Source organism: Parambassis ranga, chromosome 16, assembly GCF_900634625.1.
Source record: "Parambassis ranga chromosome 16, fParRan2.1, whole genome shotgun sequence".
NCBI classification, from domain to species: domain Eukaryota; kingdom Metazoa; phylum Chordata; class Actinopteri; family Ambassidae; genus Parambassis; species Parambassis ranga.
This window is the reverse complement of record NC_041036.1, coordinates 7282781-7303144: the sequence shown is the minus strand read 5'-3', so window position 1 is coordinate 7303144 and position 20364 is coordinate 7282781. Positions and strand designations below refer to the sequence as shown.

Genomic DNA, 20364 nt, shown 5'->3' with positions numbered 1-20364 from the left:
CAGGCACACCGTGGGGGACAGCAGTGGTGTACGTGTGTGTATATAACTGTGTAAACACAAGGATCAGTGCGTGTGTGTAAGCTTTGTTTTACCATTGAACAACATTAGTGTGCATCTGCATTGTGGTACAGTAAGCATAATGATGCAAAGAACAAGCAATCCCACCCACTCATTCTGAACCAGAAAAATATAAAGTGACCACATTCTCTGAGCATGTGTTTTTACACACACACATGCTGCTTTTACTACCAATTTACACAAAGTAAGTTAGACACACATTGGTGACTGGGGGGGAGAGAGAACCAATGAAGAACAAGGAAGGGAGGAAGGAAGGGAGGAAGGGAGGGAGGAAGGGAGGGAGACAGAAAGAAAGAAAGGGTACCTTAAAAAAGCTTAGAAAACCCCAAAACACCAGCCTGTGTGTACAAGAGAAAGAGAGACTAGTAAATGTAATACTGTAGCAGAGACTTGCCCATTCCTCTCCTCTCCTCTCCATTTTTGTTATTCTGTCAATTTGTGGTTATGGACGGACATTGTTCTCCACCCATATTCTTTCCTCTCCCTGCTCTCGCCTCTTCTATTCTGTCTTTCATACAAACTGTCAATTTGCTCTCCTCTGGAAGGAGCCCAGTCTTTTCCTTCCCTCTCTCCTATTCTCTTGGTCTTCTTGAGAAAATATGCTGTGAAAAGAGCTGATTATTAGATGGCACTCCAAGCTGCCTCTCTCCATCTACCTCACTCCGTCTCTCCCCTCCCTCCCTCCTTCATTCTTGCTTCATTTTTTGCCCTCTCTCTCTCTCTCTCTCTCTAACACATCCCCCCTTCTCTCTTCTATCATTTAATTTCATCTTAGGAAGATACTTTCTTTCCTCCACCATGCTGTTGAGTGCTTTTGCTGCTATTGTGTCCCACCAAAAGACTCATTACTGTCCCTCCTCTTCTGCTGAAAGTGCTGTTTCTATGAATGAAGGGCTGACAGAAGCGGAGACAGAAGGAGAATGAAGATGTCGTCTGTGTCAATAAAAACCTAAAACCTTCTTCTTTCCCTGCAATAAAATGCTTAATAAACCAAGGTCAACATAGGTAAATTTCATGCTTTAAAAAACATCAAGGTGGATGAGCATTTTGTAAAATCATTAACTAGATTATTTTCATGTAAACCTATTTTTTTTTATCCTCATACAATCTGCTTCTTGGCCAGGACATGCATAAATAGCAGTGTGTCATTAGATCATTATGAATCTCACTTCACTACTCATCCATCCATCCATCCATAATTTCTATACCTGTCCATCTATTCACACATCCATGCATCACTTCGCATCCATCAGCTGTGTCCATCTAAGCCATCACTTTTCAAATCCATGCCTCCACATCTATCTGTCAACCTTCACGTCCATTCATTCACAGCCATCCACGCAGGCTTTCATATTCCACTCCTATAAATCCATCCATCTGACCATTGGTTTCAGCCCCCCCCCCCCCACACACACACACACATTTCTGTAAGGATGCTAGCTGGTATGCAATCATCTCTGCCTCCATTTCTGACATAATAGATCTCTTACTTTGTTCCTCTTTTGAAAAAATGTACATTACAGACCTTAGTTGGCTCCTCTGCCTTTCCAATCACCCACTTATCTGCCACTTTCTCTTTTCCTCAATTTCTCTGCATCTTAGATGAAGCAACAAAGCAGCTAAGACTCTGTCCTTCCATCACCTACCCAGTTATCATGCACCTCATCACACAATGTCTCTCCTCCTGGTTCTTTATTCTTCTGTTTTTCTTGTGCACTTCGTAATTATAGAGAGCACTGCTGCAAGACATGGGGGTGAGTGTCTGCGTTTTCATAATCACTCATTCATCTCACACACGCATTCAGCTCAGTGTGTGGTGGAGTCATGCAGAGTCTCATAGAAAATAGATGGCCTTCAGATCTGTATAAGTTCGCTGTGTGAATACGGCATATGTATGTTTGTTCGTTACTGCAAAGATACGTTTAGTTCAAAGCTGTGAAATATCATCTACAATCTCTATCATGATTGAAAATGATGTACACTTATCAATATGTTATCACTTCAATACTAACAGTGAACAGTAGGACCTCGCATATACCAGAGGCTTCTACAATTAGTCTATCTGTGTGCAGCTCGCAGATACTGCTGAGTTTCCAAGCCATTAGGTCAGTTATCACACTGTGCTCAAGTGCCACTCAGTGCCATTTAGACTTGAGAATTCAGGTCATAAGAGCCGCAGCCTGCAGATTATCTGCAGCATCACTGGAGATGACTTAATATAATACAGTGTTAATAGTCAATCTGCTGTGGAGAGCAGGGACAGGCATTAATGAATGTTTGAAAGATACAACCTACAATGATCTGTCATTGAAATTGTCTGTCTCTAATTTATCCTTATATATCCATCACTCCATCGAACCTACACAAAGGAATGGTAACACAAAGTATACCTCATCATGTTGAAATGCTATATAATCGCTCACACACACATCAATAGGGACGCTCATCATGTGTGAGGTCATCATCTTCAGGAGTGAAGATAGTGATCTCACACGCTTTCTATCTGGAAATAAAAAAACAATTTTGATCTTAGGACTGGATGTATCTGGTATCAGGAAATGAAGTGTGTATAACAGTATGATGAGTGTGACACAATGTGCCCGAGAGTCCATGTGTTAAAACAATCCTCCCAAAAATAAGGCCTGGAATATTGTGTAAGATCTGTTGAAAGAGTACAAGTGTGAGGAAATAAATGCAAGTGTGTGTGTGTGTGTGTGTGCTGGATGGGCCACAGATTTTATGAGGCAACTACTTTTACAAGGTCCAGTCCTCACTGCTGAACTTTTCATTGCTGAGTGATGTGTCGCTTGGTTTGCTGTAAAACCTTCCATCTTTCTTTCTTTTTATCTCATTCTCTGCTATCCATTTCTCTCTTTGCTTGCTTTCCTCTTCATCCATGCCCCCCTCCCTTCTTCCACGTCTCTGTCTGTTCCTTTCTTCCCCTCCCTCTCTGTCTGGCAGTAAAGGCTGATGGAGTGTGAAATTAGAAAGTGTATCATATTCTGCTCTGTGGCTCCATGTCCTGAGCTATAAGCTACAGCTAGTCAGAGTGAAAAATAACATGCAGTGAAACAGATACATTAACATGGTTTTGTGTGTGGCCGTCTGTGTGTGTATGTAGGTGGGTGGGTGTGTGTGTGTGTGTGTGTTTGTGTGTGGGGTGAAGAAGCAGACAGAGGACAGTTTAGCCAGCCACAGCTTATCTAATATTACTTATCTCATGGATGATACACTGGTGCTTCTTCACAAACGACAGAAGCCAGCATGGATTAAAAATACGGACACACATATGCACACTACATTCATTTCTGAGGGCACAAAATTTTCCTGCTGTAAAAATAACTTAGAAGTTGGGAAAAAGAATGAAGTAAGAGCATAAAAAAAGGCAAAAAGTAGCAGTCGAAAGGCCAACCTAGCTGTGATACACAGACCCGCTTGCTCATGACCGCTGATTGATACTAATGTTGAATGGCTTTTTTGTAATGGTCTGCATGTATGTGTAGCACTCACAGTCCTTCACATTACGCACCATCACACACATTCACACACCAATGACCTCCCCATGAAAACAGTCAATATACAATAACGTTAGCAGTCATCTCCATGGCGTCTAGCTGTAATACATACAGTGTAACACTTCCTTCCTTTTTTAAAAAAGTTGGTGAAATACAGCGAGACCTGTCCTTTGTTGCTGATTGATTGTTAAAATCCACTTATTAGTTCAACTTGCTATCATAGTGAAGGATGACAAACACAAAGTGTAGAGTTAGATGCATGGTATACGTCTTCTGTTTGCCCTTGTGAAATATAAAACTATAATAAATGCTTGTCTGTTACACGATCATCGGTGTTCACCAAGAGGAGTCTGACCTCTGCTCTCTGCTTTTTCCTTGCCTCTTGGGCATGAGTTCTACCACACACCACACACAGATGTATTCATTTCCACTTGGGTATATCATGTAATGTTAAACAGAGCGTATAGTAAAAGAACTGGATGCAGCATTGACAGGGCTGAGGGGGTAAAATGACTTGATCCGAACCGGATCTTGACTTTTCTGTTACTGAAGTCATTTAACATCCTGTAGTTCATTGGTCTACATAGCTCTGGTTTTTTTAGGCATCTTAAAAATTAAGTCTTTAATGAAAGATATCTATGCCAATTTAATTACTACTGTGATTATATTTATGTGTGTTTACCTTCATCAGACCCGACACCTCTCCTTTCTGTAGTGGCGCAGCAATGGACGGAGTGAATGGCTTACTGTCTTCTACCGGCCTGCCCTTCATGAAGTGTTTTCCTGCTTCGTAGATGTCCACTTCAATCATCTTCCCTTTAAACTCTGCCCTCTTAGGCACCAGGACCTGTAAAATCAGGAGAAAACATGTCACTGAAAATATTCACATTTACACTTACATTATAACCATCCGTTCCACCAAATAGCCTCCTCTCTGCATGTCTCTTCACATCTGTCCATTACATTTTCAATTAACTGCTTTCCCAAACAGTTTTGCCCAACGGTCCCCCACATTGTTATTTAGCCATGGCTGCTTAAAAAACATGGAGTGTTTTCAATTCCATTTATGGAAGCCCTCAAGGTCAAAAAGTACGGCAACAGCTGTGAGATAAAGCAGGGGGGATTTGCTGGTTTGTCTTATTACTTTACCATAGCAACTCTAAATCATGGCTGATCACAGCAGGAAAGAAAGGAAAACAAAGAGTTATAATTGAGGCTTTGTGTGAAATGGAATTTGTTCTTAATGACTTACCCCCGTAAATAAAGTTTGTATGCAAATTATTTTCCTTTCAAAACAATTTTCAGGCCGACGAAAAAGTTGACAGGCCTAATGTGTTGTGTGCTAGTGAGTATAATACCGATTTATTCCTTTTCTTCCAACTCAATCTCTCTGGCAAACACTTAGAAGGTGATTGGTGCAGTTGTGATTTTGGCAGAATATAAACTGCAGTTAAAGGAGCTCATGTGAATTATAATTAGAACTAAAGTTGGAGCGTTCTTTGTAAACAATCCATTCTACTTACAACATCAGAGCAAGATTTGGAAATATTGTGATATTTTATTGATCATTATTAATAAATCTTCCGCTTGACTCTCTCCAAGGACAGATTAGGGGCCAGGAACAGCAGCACTTGGCATGCTGGGAAATTCAGTGTTTTCCACATGTTCGCTTCAGCAGGCTGGTTGCGTGCTGACTCAGATCATGTGGTGGTCTGTCTAACCATTACAGGACTCTGCAGGGCTAAGCCACTGACTGGGCAGAGAATAGCATACGAACTGGTGGAGGGATTGTTACTGCTGCGATGGCAGGAGTACGCCTGCCTTGGTGTTAATCTGTCAGTCTTTATCCAGCTGGTGAAATATGATAGGAGACGGAGCACGGGGCCAAATAGACACACACCCAGCCTCACACCTGCCCAATCAACACACCTGCTGCTCAACACTCTGACCACTGTGAGAGTGTGTGTGTGTGTGTGTGTGTGTGTGTGTGTGAGGAGCCAGCAACCAGACTGGGAGTAGAGAGGTAAAACAGCAGGGCTGTGGGGGAGGTAGTGTGTGTGTGCGTGTGTGTAGGTGAGGGTCATTCGAGGCCCATTACATGGTGATTAAATGATGAAAGAGCTTGTCCAATTTCATTGGAATCCCCCTCCCCTACCTTCTCACTCGGCCACTAACAGATACAGATGCACACACACACACACACAGGTGGGTTTGGTACCTATTATAACCGTCAGGTTAGATATCTATCTGATGGTGTAAAAGAGAAACTAGGCCACTTGTTCAGGCTCACACCTCTCTTTCTTATTGCACACATCCTTTAACCAACACCAACTCTCCTCTCCAGCTCTGCCTGCCTTCACAACTCATTTATTTCTTTCCTATTCTTTCTTTTTTATCTTTTACTCCATCCAACACTCAAAATCAATGAATGATCAAAATATCTGCAGGTTATATATGCGAAGAACAACAATGTTTAAGACATATATTTTCCAAAAGTCTATTATTCAGAGTGATTCATGTACGTGTGACTGTAGATAAAGATATTATATTATTATATTAAGTTTGTATATTGCATATAATAACTGAATCTATTCTATGCTTTGTGTGTTGATGGATGTGCTGTAGCATACCCCTGAGGTGCATATTGGTACATAGTTTTTTTGCAGGTGTTTCGTTTTTCCTGTAATTTAAGAGTACATACCAAATACTTAATGTCCCCCTCAAAAAAAAATATGAAGCAGGAAAAAAAACATCAAACGCATCTCCTCTCTTAAGCACAGTCAACTGACACACATGACACACATGCCTGGATATGCACAAATCCACAGTGTGAACTCATGCGACACGCACGCGCACACACATGAACCGAGTAACACTTGTAACTAAAGTTTATAGCCTGCAGAAGGAGGTGCAAAGGAGGAGGAGGAGGAGAGGAGGGGAGGAGAGGAAAGTGGAAGGGAGGAAAAATTATTACCATCCCCTGCCCTCGCTGCTAATAAAAAGCATAACTTCAAACATGTTTCTGATGATGGTTAAAGCAGGAGGAAATTGATTTATTTGAAGATGTTTTAAAGTGAATTTTTCACAGGTTGAGAGAGGGTCTTTGAAGCCACGCGAATGTGTGTGTGCGTGAGTGTGTGTTTGTAGGATGGAATGTTCATGTCTTTAGGGCTGACCTTAATGTTAGTACAGTAAAAAAAAAAAAAGGCAAAACGTACCACTGCTATCAGCTGCCAAATGCTCTCATGACCACCGCAGGGTGTGTGTGTGTGTGTGTATTTGTAAGTTTGATATTATAGCTAACCTACTTTAATCAATATGAGCTTAAGCTTCTGACACCTGCTGCGAGTACTTCTGTGACATGCAAAGCAAAACCTTCTGATCTGATTTACTAAGTGTGAATGAGGAAGAGTTGGATTAGCTTCACATACGTGAAATTATTCATCAAATGCAGATTAATTTACAGCTTTTCCACCGTGTGTTTTCGGATGGTGCAGAGAAACTCTGCTGAATCGTCCTTTGGCTGACATCAATATTCATGACAGCCAGTGCAGCTTGATTATGAGGTTTATCAGCATATTTATGGCAACAATTAATACAAATTACAAGTAGTTATTATTGCTCACGTTGTGCTTAGCACATACAAATACAATGATAAACTGAAGTCATTATCTTCTAGACCGTAAATTAAAATGCTTCAGCTTTAAGTGGGTGCATTATACTGCTGCCCTGCAAGGTCCCCGTGTGTTTGAAGTGTTTTTATGATCTAATGCAATGTCTTGAACTATGTCCACAGGATGCACGCTGACAAGAAACTGTAGTAATGTATTTGGAATACTCTTTTTGGAGTCTATGATTGCTTGGAAAAATATAACAATTGTTGATAACTAATTCCTGCACAAAGGGCGCTTGCTGATTTAGTGTCTATTGAATTTCTCAATTCGAACTGTATTCAAACGGCCTCCACAGTCAGCAGATCTGAACCCAGTAAACCTTTGGGATACAATAAAACAGAAAGATTTGCATCATGTGCATCATTGAAGCTAAAGGAAACCTTTCAGCACTTTGTTCTGTATACGCCACAAAGAATTAAGACAGTCATAAAGGAAGAAGAGTCAAAGCCAGTAGTAGAAAAATGACCGTAATAATAAAGAGAGTGAGTATACATTCTTGTACGGTGTATACACTTAAATGATCTTTACCTGTTCGTAGAATTTGTTGTGAGCCACATAGTACTGAGCATCGAATGACTCCTCTGTCACTAGCACATGTTGTCTCTCCCCAACCTTCATTCAGAAAGGAAGAGAAAGAAACGTTAGCAAAGTGAAATTATGACGTTCAATTTATCACACAGTGAATATCAAAGACAGTTTTATAGGCATTGGGTCATCAACCATTGTTTCATCACAGCAGCTTTCAGAAGTGTGTTTGCTCACTTTCCCATCTCCTCTCTGCCTTTTTGATGTTTGAAATGTTCCAATTATGTCAGTAAAAAGTAAAAGTAAAGACTTAATTTGCTTAATTCGATTGTTTATGACCCATAGACAAGATTTTGTAGAAAATAGTACAGTAGGTTTGTTGGAGGATTTACTTAAAGTATTGGTGACAAATTATAACTTTCTACATTGTTTCTTACTATACTGTTTGAACACGAAGGCTATTTGCAGATCACATTATTTGAAAAAGGGTCACTTATTTTATCGGGTAAACATGCACAGTATTTATTGATACATCCATGCAAGCTTGGAATGGCTTTCCAGCTTTTGTTGCACAGATAATGTGTAAGGATTATGCATCTTATTCAGTTCCAATTCTAACACAGGCATGCTTCCTTGGCCGTGCTTTTATTCATCAAGATCCCAAACTCAATAGCTGCTTTGCTCTTTCATGTATTTTTCTTCAAGTTTTATGCGACTGCAGTTCACTTCATTCAGTTCAGTTCATTTTAATTACAATCTCAAGGTTTCAGAGCTGCTTCAGTTTTAAAGCTTTGCTGAGAGGACAGTGAGCACACTTCAGTTCAGGTCCTTACAAAACAAGATAACTGAATAAAAAAGGAAAAATCCCATACAAGATACTGTTATAATGTGTAAAGGAAGCAGTGTATTCAGGAAAATCAGAAAATCAAATGTGACATGGCCTTCATGTCTTTAGTTTTGGACGTTTTTTTTTTTTTGTTGAAGAAAGAGGAAGAGGAAGAGGCGAAGAACTTTAATGAAAGAACTGCAGGCATGGAAAAAAAACACCTCTGGACTAGCTCAGAGAGAAAAGGAGATATCTTCTGACACTTTGTACACAAAGATGAGTATCATGAAAACATGAACATGATTCTGACGGGTATTTGATTTAATTTGTTGTAGATATAAACAGCCATTCTTCTTCTTGTGTGCATTTCTACCTGTACACTATGTTATGCAGTCGACCTCATGACAGTCTGGCTGCTGTAAGCACATTAAAGGTCAGCTGAAAACAGTGCCCCCAGCATCCTTGCACAACAACATGTAAATGTTTTTGTCATGGAGAGAACCACTGCAGAAAGTTTAGATTAGTGCTGCAGAGTGACTCCTCCTGGGTTGTAAACATCAGCAACATATATTTGAAAATGTTGGGAACAGGGTGTCCTGTAGGCCCAACAGGAGGTATTTGCATTTTAACTCTTGTGATGAGCCCGGCATTGTTAAACTGTGCTGACTGATCATTTCCTTAGCAATATGTCAGAGCCTTAGAAGTCATGGCTCTGACACGTTGCCCAGGGTGTTTCCATTTTTTGCAGACACTTATATTCTCAGCTCTTTTTTTCACTCTTTCCGTCCTTATCCTTTTTGCTTCCAACCCCACTCTATGCTATCTCTGGGCGCTCTCTTTGTTGTTCACACCTCTCTTTCTTCCTCTATAATTCTCTCTCATCTGTCTGCCTTTTTTTTTCTTTTTAACAGATTTTTAGTGTGTGTGCTTTCCCAAACAGAGAGCACCTGCACAGGCTGACAGACTTAAAGGAGATCAAATAAATCACTTATTTAATTTTCGAGAAAAGTGGGTAAAAATGACATCCTTTGAACATTAACATTATTATTGGATGGCAAGCATTTAAATCTAGACCCTTTGTTTGTATCACAGATGTCTGCTGAAAGCCTACAATTCAGTGCACATGGCACATGCACAGGGCTATTTTAATGGTGTTGTAATTATATGTAAGGAGAAAAAAGTCCAGGTAAGATATCTCCATTACAATTTTGTTAACCACAAGCACAGACACTTATGCACTGTAACTGTAAGAATGGATTCACCAATTTAATTTTTAACACTTTGAAAGTCCTGTTAATAAAAATAAGCACAGCTAAGCTTTAACCCTTGATATTAAAAAAACATGGCACTACTTTGTATTATTTAAACAAAGGCCCTCTTTGCACTAACCTGATGCAGCAGGAAAATAAAAAATGGAAACCAATGCAGTCAAACAGGTTAAAGGTTCAGAGCTTTAAGACTTTAAGACACGCCAAACCTTATGTTTATTTAATTTCAGTACACAATGAGCCAGAGGCAGTCAGAGAGCTGAGGATCTGTGGATCTGCTTGCTTTAATAACATCTAATCCACGCCTAAACAACCTGCAATAAACATTGATCTGGGATTAGGGCATATTCTTGATCATGTTGACTGAATTATGAATCAGAGGGTGATCATACATAAATATACCACAGCATAGACATTAGAAAGTTGGGGAATATAGATAAAATAAAATAAAGAGCTGATCAGATGCACACTCCTCTTTTCTTCCCAGTATGATTTGTCTGAGTTCATGTGTGTTCAACAGACTTGGTTTTGGTTTTGCGTGGCTGCTTGTCAGTCCTTGCATATCTGCGTATGTGAGAGTCTGCATTTAGATTTGTATTTACTCCATCTGTTGGAAAAAGTAACAGCATACCAAACAAGGCATGAATGTCTTTGCACAGCGAGATATTTATTTACTTCCCCATCCAGAGAATAACATCCCATGATACACAGCAGATCCACTACAGATTTGTGGGATCATGAGTTTAATTGATAATTAATCCACATCATAACAAGGATAATGAGAGAACTGTGGCTTTGAATCCTAATCAACTTTCTTTCCATATGCGCCACAAGTAAAGGAGCAATTCACTCAAAAGTCATCCCAACCATTTTGCAGCATCTGTGGCCCTTTTTAGCATGGAACCAGATTATGCTTTTATCCACAGTGGAAAAAAAACAGGCAGCTGATGTTGTAATGCTACTATGACAACAGCAGCTCTACAGAAGAGCTACAACATATAGTAATTTAAAGATCAAATCACAGGAGCAACTTTGAAATTTACTTAGAGACACGCACATATTCCTAAATGAGTACATACTGAATTGGATCTGAACCAATTCTAATAATGCACCGTCGTACATGCCCTTCATGCCCTTCATGCAAACAAACCCTTTAATGTCTAAATAGGTTGACTGCTAGTAGCATCATGTCAAGTATTTTTAACCCTTTTACTACTGCAAGCTGCAAGGAGCTCCACCAAAAATAAAAAAACTTAACATTCAAGTAAGTGCAGTTGCTACTTGTACTACTACGTATGGTGGGATATTCCACACAGTGATAGAACATTATTTAATCTAATACATGACAGTGTTGAGTAGCTGATGATTGACTGATCAAATGCTGCATTCTCCGCTTTTTAATTTTAGAATAACAGTGCTGTTTCCAGTCCTTCCAATATCACTCCCAGGAGGTCTATAAAATGGAAACAATGGCTCTAAAATGCAGCACCAATCAAAGCATCCAAATTTATGTTCTCAAGACAGCTTTTGCCAGATTCCTGTTTCTTACACTAAATACTTCTATTTTCAGCAAGTCAGCTTCAGTCAGTCACTGTGTATAATAACAACCACAAGTTTGGAGAATTACAGTGTTTTGAACGCTATACCCGACCTGCAGGTTTAAACAAAACAAAGCTATCTTTCCACTCTTTGTAGATGTAAGCATTATTCTCTATTTCACAGGCTACTTGATTTTGTTTTAATACTGTTTACACAGACCCCTTCAAACAAATATGCACACAGTAAAACAGAAATAATGGCAAACTGGTATGATATGCTCTCCTGCAAACAAACTTTGGCAAATTATCTTACCCATCAAATCTAGTACACACGTACACACGCGCGCACACACTGTAGCCACTTGTAGAAAGAGATTTTGTTTTGTTGCCTGCTAAACAATCGCTGTGGGGAGTGATTTAGCAGGGCTAAAGAGAGATGCTCTGATCTTTTTGGAGGTTCTCTTTTGAATAAGCTTCTTGGAAGATGAAGGGGAAAAAACACCCCTGTTGGTTTGGGTATTTTGTTTTCCCCTCAAAGTCAAATTCAAAGTAAAACTATTCAGCGCTGGCCATGAAACTGAGGGGATTACGGGTGGCTTTGGTTGAAAGTTTGCAGGGACAAATGTAAAATCAACACAGATCAAAGCTATACAAATAAACTGTTCTGAACAAGGCCTGAACATAAATACTGAGAGAAGCGAGGCATTCAAGATTAAACAGATAAAGTGAGGAGAACTGAAAGATATAATAAAGATATTAAGAATTACAGAGAACATTTTGAAAATAGCATCTTCATAGAATTTTAAAATACCAGAGTAGCTTTTAAAGTAGATTTCATTTCCTTACATCCTCAGCAGCCTACATACATCACATATTTCATATTTACACACATACCATAGTTTAAACCTAGATACAGGCAGCAGTAGAAGCATTTGTCAGTCAATATGCCGACTCCTTATCTGTCTGTTAAGCACTCTGCTCTTATAATACATTCAAACGCTTCTACCTACTTTGAGTCATATGTTGTACTCCAGCAGTAGACTCTATCACCATTCTTTACATCAGGCCATATTAAAGAGAGGAAAGCCACATTAACCACAGCTGCTAGTAGAGGTTACAATCTCACACAGATATTACAAAATTAGTACCAAAGTTTGTACAGTGAGGTGATGGATAAGCTCCTCTGTTGGTAAAATTATGATAAAAAGAACTGGCTGTGATTTAAAACAAATCAGGAGGTCTGTTTAATCTTACGTACTTTAAAAGTTGATTACACAAGAGTAAATTAAAGAGCACAAAGCACAGAAAGCACTGTGATTATTTTGGCTTTAACCTTTGAAGAAGGAAGTACACTGTGAGAAACAATGAATCAGAACATTTCAGCGGTAACAAAGTAAACAGTGAAAACCAGACATTCGTGAGTCCTTCAGCTTTGACCTCAAACACTCAGCAACTAAGACAAGTGGAATATGAAGCCACATGAGTGCTCCTTTAAATGACAGATGGCGTCTTTATACAAAACAATCCAATAAATCAGTGGCCGCGTCTGACAGAGACAAAAGGAGAGAAGGTCAATCCGGCTCAAATATGTACCTGAAACCAATGTATGTACATATGCAATTAAATACTGCATTGTGCATTTGCACTTGTGAATACACCTTAAGTTAAAACTCTTTGGAATACATGCTTTGTGGAGAAAAAAAAAGCACCATTCATTTTATTGTGATGGATCAACCTTGAATCCATCATATGTGATATGTGGGTTAGGTGGAAAAACTTGAAATCGTAATATTTAATCAAATGCAATAAGTCAATAGGTCTTCAAATTAAAAATTAATTGTAAAAAGCTAATTGCTAATAAGCTAATAAAAAAACCTCTTGCAAATATGCACTCCTTTGGAAAAAGTACTTTCATGGACACATGGTTGTATAGCTCAGTAAAGAGAAGCTTGAGTTTCTTTTCCTTTTAGCTTCCATGGTTTTAGAGCTGCAGGACTTTATGTTGTTAAACAAGCATTGACTGAATGAGAAGTGTGAAAGGAGTGAAAAAACACATAGAAAAAGCATGTTCACAAGGCTAACATGCATCATTAATCTCCCTAACCTATTCAAATATATTAGGCGGTCCAAAATTTGTACCTGTTATTATTCCTAAAGAACATATGAGTAGATCAGGTTTGGCGTTAAGGAGCCACTGACATAAAATTTAAAAGAAGAAAAAAGAAAAATCTTGCCGTTTTTTTTATTTCACACAATATGGAGGCACTGACTAAACTGCAATGAACTAGTGAACTATCTATTATGACTGCAAAGTATTACACTTATGGACAGGAGAATTGGACTACAGTAGAGTACTGACTTCCTAACGGCATGCATGATGGAAGTTTTGTCTATGAGATTCGGAATAATGAATGATAAACAGAGAAAAAACATAATGATGTACTGACAAAAGAAAAAAAGGAAAATATCTGTAGTAGTATAAGTTAGATTTGGCTCAAGCATTTAGCTGTGATGATGTGAAAGAGCCGAGGAATTTCAAAATACGATGCATAGAAAGGAAGGCACTGCATTGGAAAGCATTGTGTTGGACAATAATACAGACAAGATCCATTAGTTCTCTGTTCTGAATATAAAACAGTTTGAAGATGTTGATAGCATATAGCACTGTGTTCTGCTTGTGCATAAATGTACATAAAATATTCTGTATGCTGACACACTTACACATACTAAAGGCACAAGCGCCCCACCACACATAAACAGTTGATTGCCTCATCAATTTGAGCCATCCAACAGAAAAGACAGTCATGTCTGCCACCAGTGTGACAGATCTACTTTGTCAGACAAGAGACAGATAGATGTCTCTCTCACACATACACACACACACGCACAGGCCTGTGACAGTAGCCCAGAGGCTGTTTAGTGTCTCAGACGCTGGAATGAATCATATCAAAAAAGGGACATTGCAGAAAACACAGAATGAAAGCCACAGAAACATCAGATGCTAAAATACATCACACACACACACACACACACACACACACACACACACACACACACACACACACACACACACACACACACACACACACATAGACAGAGAGAGAGAGGGAGAGAGAGAGAACCCTGCAAACAGCCAAATAGACATACAGTAGTATATTTGGTCATGTAAGGTATAGGGGTATGCCTTAATGCAAAATGCAAATATATATATATATATATATATATATATATATATATATATGTATATAAATATATAATACACACACACACACATATCATATAATGCAAACAAACATTATATGAAAAACCCTTATTTATGCCTTTTACATACCTACTTATCCATAAACAAAAAAAGACATTTTCAAAATGTACATTACGTCTCATTGCCGGGGATTTAGCAGATCTCCTGTCAGACTATGTAACAAATGCCTTTCGGCCAAAAGATATTCCTCCTCTGATACCAAGGTTTGTACTGTTCATGTATTTTTTCCTCTGCTAGATTGGTAATTGACATCATATCTCACAGAGCCACAGTGATTGTAAGCATTCTGCACTGGTTTCATTTATTCACCCACTCTGTGTGTGTGTGTCAGATTTGGGTGTAGGGGACCAGGCCCTTAGCATTACAGCATTTTATGTGTCTTGTATTGTGCGTCCATGTGTGTAACTGTAGCATCAATCAGAGCTCAGCTGTGAATGTCAGATTGATTGTCTGTTATGTCCCTGTAGACCTGTAGGCCTTGGTATGTGTAATTCATGTGTGTATGTAAGAGAAACAGAAAAAGGAGAGTGCATGTGTAATGTGCACATCTATACATCCCCATTAATCTATAAATTGCAGCTCAAACTAATGCCTTGGCAATAGCAGTATGATTATGATTATCACTCGAGGCCACACCTGAAGACACAACAAATCATACATGCATAAGGAAGGCCTATCTAGCCAACACGTCTGATTGCTGTTCAAGGCTAGCCCTCCAGTCGTCATATTAGAATGAGAGAAACTATGTGTTGTGATAAGGAAGAAAAAAAAACATGAGCTACAAGGCCATCCTGGTGGCACTATTTGGGATAAGGCGAGGATTGTGTTCTAATGCTTGATTGGGTTAAAAGCTGGCTCATGACCTTTGATGCATGTTCAATCTGTGTCTCTTTGCACACCTCTTTTCATGTTTTTAGCAATTGTGCAAATCCAAATGAAAGTGGCGATAAAAATGATTGGAAATTTGGTAGAAAGAAAAATGATAAGGTGTAGGGATATTTGTGTGCTTCAGAAAAAAAAGAGAAAAATAATAAATAGGTTTATCGAAGATGGACTAAAACCTTCTTTTCAAGAGCAGAAGATTCTCACTAACACAATTTCTAACAATATTTTCTTTTGCTTACTCAAACAGTTAGTTGACCGAAACCTCTGACAAAAAAGGCAGAAGAAAGAAAATGCTGTTTGGGTGAAATGGTCACCATGCGCCTTCACCTCTCGACTGCAGATCCAAGATAGAGTCTTTTACCATCATGAGTCACAATTGTACAATGGGCAGAGGTGGGCCGGTGTTGCCCGCTTGTATGTACAGTCAATGCTTCCAATCACCTGGCTGATTTTTACAGAATGCAAATTATTCACATATATTTAATGTTTGAATATAACACTAACCTCCTTGTTGCCCCTTGCCTGTAAACCACACAGACATTTTTCAGAAAAAAACTAAATAGATTTTTGAATACATTTGTTATTTGCTGCATTTTTATCCTTCCCATCATTCTCAACAGAAAAGAAATAAATCAAGGTCAGTGCACGTCAAACGATGTCATGGAAGCTACAATAGTAGCACACTAGGCTCTGCGTACAATTATGATGGACTTCTGTCTCTTTTTTCTCATGCGAACAGAACGCTGACAGGAGGTTGAAGTGCCCTGTGCTAAAGTGTGGACACTCAACAGTTTGATTCTTTTCATGGGCTAATGATTCTGTGCCAGTGTGTGTGTGTGTGTGTGTGTGTGCCGGCATGGTCCAGTATGCTTGTGTCCTATTCATCTGTCCCACTGATGGAACATTGTGAAGTGGTGCAATGATGTACTGTCAAGTACTCTGCTGTTTTTTCTCCTCTCTCTACAATTCACTCAGGTACCCCAAGGATGAGACAACAACAAATGAACCAAGGACATGGGAAAGAAAAAACATAAAAGGAAAGCTTACATTTTCTTCATGCATTCGACTTTTATTGCCATGTTACTATAGGATGTATTGTAGTGTGCTCAGCGCCTAATTAGATGGTAACAGGTGAGTGATGGAGAAGTCGGGAGGTAACAAGAGGTTTGTTATTGGGGAAAAGGTTGTAATCTGTATTCAAACACTCATAACAACCAAAGTCAGTAAAGGTCATCCCTTACAATACTGTTAAAGAGGTTTGATGAATTGCTTCAAGAGCACTGATGTTCCTAAAATGCTTGTTTTGACAGTAAACACGAGTACTAAGTACCTTTTAGGGCTGCAACAAACTTCGATTCGATATTTTGATAATCGAATACTTGCTGATTATTTTTGCGATTATTCGAGTAATCAGATCACACATAAATGTCATAGTTTTCCCATACATACGGCTGCAGGTACTATTTACTACTATTTCAATAGTGGACGCCTGCTGCTCTGTCATTGCTTTGATCCGCGGCCGCACCCAAAGCGTTGATCATGCCGCTACGCCACGCGCCAGACAACCATTCTCCATATAGTCACTATTGAGTCATCAAACACTAAATTAGTTGTCGATGAATTTTGCCCTTGAATATTACCCGAGTACTTGAATAAACGTTGCAGCACTTCTGATTAGTGTTTGTGGTATAAGAGGGAAAAAAGGCTAGTACACACAACACATGGGGAAACAAGAGCAAGAAATTAATGCCACATTCAGTCCAGATGTGTGTGAGCTTGTTAGCTGATGTATGGACAATGTGTGAGTAACGGATGATGTGAAATTTGTGGTATGAATGAGACTAGTGGAAAAAAATGCACACACAAAACCAGTTGTAGAATAAATGCACAGAAGAAAATGAGGTGGGGAGAGATTGCAATCAGATTATAAAAATAAATCACCTCTTATGTAACTAAAGTATTCCACTCTTTCTAGGTTGAGAGGGGATTAATGTACTATGACTGTTTGGTGGCCACGGGCCTCGAAGACAGCTGACACAAATCCACAATGATGCATAGTGGTTTACCGGCCAAACGTATACACGAAGTGCCGACTATAGCATGAGATGCAGCCCTTTGAATGAATGTACAGACCTGTCAAAAAGACAACGAATGGATGTGGACAGTCAGGGAAAATGAATGAATGCATCGCGTCACCTATGGCTCTAATCCACACAGAAAAGAAAGACAGTGAAAAGTGGAACAGCTGACATGCACACATACAGCTGTGTGGCAGACTCTAACTTCATTAACCTTAAGTTTAAAATGCTCAAATAAGACAGATTTTTTCTAAAATGGCTCTTTCTTAAATATCATTTAACAGATGGCTTGAGGAGGCTGAGATTATTTTACAAATATCAACCCAGATTTAATAGGAAACCTCTATTAGGAAGTAAAGAAATGCCAAGCTGTGAATAAATATTAGTGAAAATCTTTTCATGAGTGTTTACAATGGCCCAAATGTTAACAAAAATTCTATTGATTGTAAAATCCTCATCATGCTTTTCAACTTTCAATTCAAACTGACAATCCCCATCAATAATCACAACAACACAAGAACTAGCTTCTTTGACAGTTAATCAACTGCATCATCTCATTAAATCATTTTCCAATCTTTCCTTTCAGTTAATCACTCCCTTCATCTTCCTCCACATGAGAGCATGTCCTTTAAATATTTTTAATAGATACTATCATTGATTTCCATCATGTGCTGATTATTTTCCTCAATCAAATGACTCTTTTATGTTTAAAATGTCACAAAATAGTGTAAAATGCCTGTTAACATTTTCAAGACGTGGAACTAGTAACTTAACTGTTCATTTTCTGATGATTAACAAATCAATTGATTACTTTATCATTAAAAATAATCAAAACCGAAAAATCAAAAAAGGAAAAAAGAAAAAAACCCAGTCAGTAAAAGTGAGATTGGTTTTAGCAAGATGAGACTTGAATAAGAAAATGGCTCACAGGAGCAATATTAGCACTTCAATGGTGTTGATTGATTTATGGCGGGGGGTCAGGTTGAACTGACTCTGAGAGCACGGACAGACACACACACACACACACACACTCAAAAGTAATGAGCATTAATCAAAGGCAGCAAGTAGTAATCAGGCGGAGCTTTAAGAGGTGAGTCTGCTCGCACACAGCTGTGCCATTCAGACCAACAGTCATCAGAAGCAGACAAGACAGACAAAAAAGCCCAATCCTTCAGCATTCATCCAGGAACTGTAAAATAAACATGTCACTAACACCCAGGATACACTTAAAAAAGCCCTCTTGTTTAGAGCTCCTATTAAACCACTTCAAAGCAGCCAGCTAAGCATGTTGCAATGTGTCTATTCATGATTATTGCCAACGTGCCAATTTTGTGAGCGCAGTTCATGAGATGTGTGGAGCAGAAGCAGTATGTGTAAGTGTAAATGGCATGTATTGATACTTTATAATAGACCCACCAAGGGAATGATGTATGAATGTGAAAGCAGTAGAAGCAGGGGGCATATTGGCTTACTAAGCCAGTGCTTATTGTGGGCTAATAGCACCAATGCAAATAAGGGACTGATCATGTGACTCTTCATGTGTTCATAAATGTGTGCTGTTTAACTTTTCCCCAATAAATATGGCTCCCTGAATTTCTATGTGCATTAGTGAGGCGCTGACTTTGTAGTAAGTGAGCCCAGACTTGCTGTCTATATGAACAGGGATCCAACATGTCAGGTCTGTACATCTGAACTCAGCTGTTTAAATATGAGATGTGTACATGTACAGGGAGGTGCATGTGAAAACAACTGCTTCATAGCATGTGTAAATGAATATATAAATATATTTGTTTGCTTCACTTCAGCATCTCTTACTGAGCGTGTTTGTTCCAGCAGATGCCAGGCCCTTGGGTGGCATATGGCTAAGTGGCATGGCTATCAAAAGCCAGTTTTGAGTGTGCTTGTGTGTATGGCCATGTGTGTGAGAGGCCACATAGCTGGTGACTGACTTGGATTTACATGTTCATCCAAAATTAGACCTTCTAAATTCACCGCCTTTGACAAGCGCCAATGTGCACTCGTACAAGCACCTCTATGCCTGGAACAGGGCTTTGCTAATTTGTACATGGAGCAGACTCTCGGAGTTACTGCAGACATTAACACAAACTCATAACCAAACAAAGATATGTAGATCTATGTAGAAGCAAAACAAAGTCGCTTTGCAGAACATAAACAGACATTACGCAAAGATTTGCATATGACTTTTGCACAAGTAAAAACATACACATATAAGCAAAACATTTTTTTGCATTTACCAGCTGTCTTTTACTGAAAGCACAGAAGCTGATCATGTTCTGTGAGTGATCAAATGGCAAGGTTTATTTTAGCCACTAATATTATATATGATGAAAGTAAGGATGCATTTCAGTCAGGTGTAAATACATCTCCACAGTAAGACCTTCATAGGAAGTGACCACAAAGGTTTATGAATTTCACCTTTATGTAAAGCAGCATCTAATATTTTAAACTGTAATAAATGTTAACAAAATATAAAAGGTTAGCAAATAGCATCAATTTGAATAAATGTTACACCACATTCCATCCAAATAGCAAGACAGCATCAGAAACACACCAAAACATACTAAATGCTGTAAATTATATTTGGCAAGAGTCAGTAGATGAAAGTGTGCATGCACGACTGATTTTCACTTAATGTGTTTTATAACACAAGTCACACCTTTAATGACCTTTCCATACCTATAAAGGTGGCCATGA

At 38.9% G+C, this 20364-nt stretch overlaps 1 protein-coding gene across 2 annotated transcripts in view; it reads right to left on the bottom strand.

Moving 5' to 3' along the window:
* cdkal1 (CDK5 regulatory subunit associated protein 1-like 1) overlaps positions 1–20364 on the bottom strand; it is a 168219-nt gene that overhangs the window by 7433 nt on the left and 140422 nt on the right. For both annotated transcript variants that reach the window (XM_028425708.1, XM_028425707.1), the window contains exons 13-14: positions 7796–7879; positions 4276–4440 (exon numbers count right to left, since the gene is read on the bottom strand). In XM_028425708.1, the coding sequence (XP_028281509.1) occupies positions 4276–4440; positions 7796–7879 (249 nt within the window). The remainder of the gene's footprint in view (positions 1–4275; positions 4441–7795; positions 7880–20364) is intronic.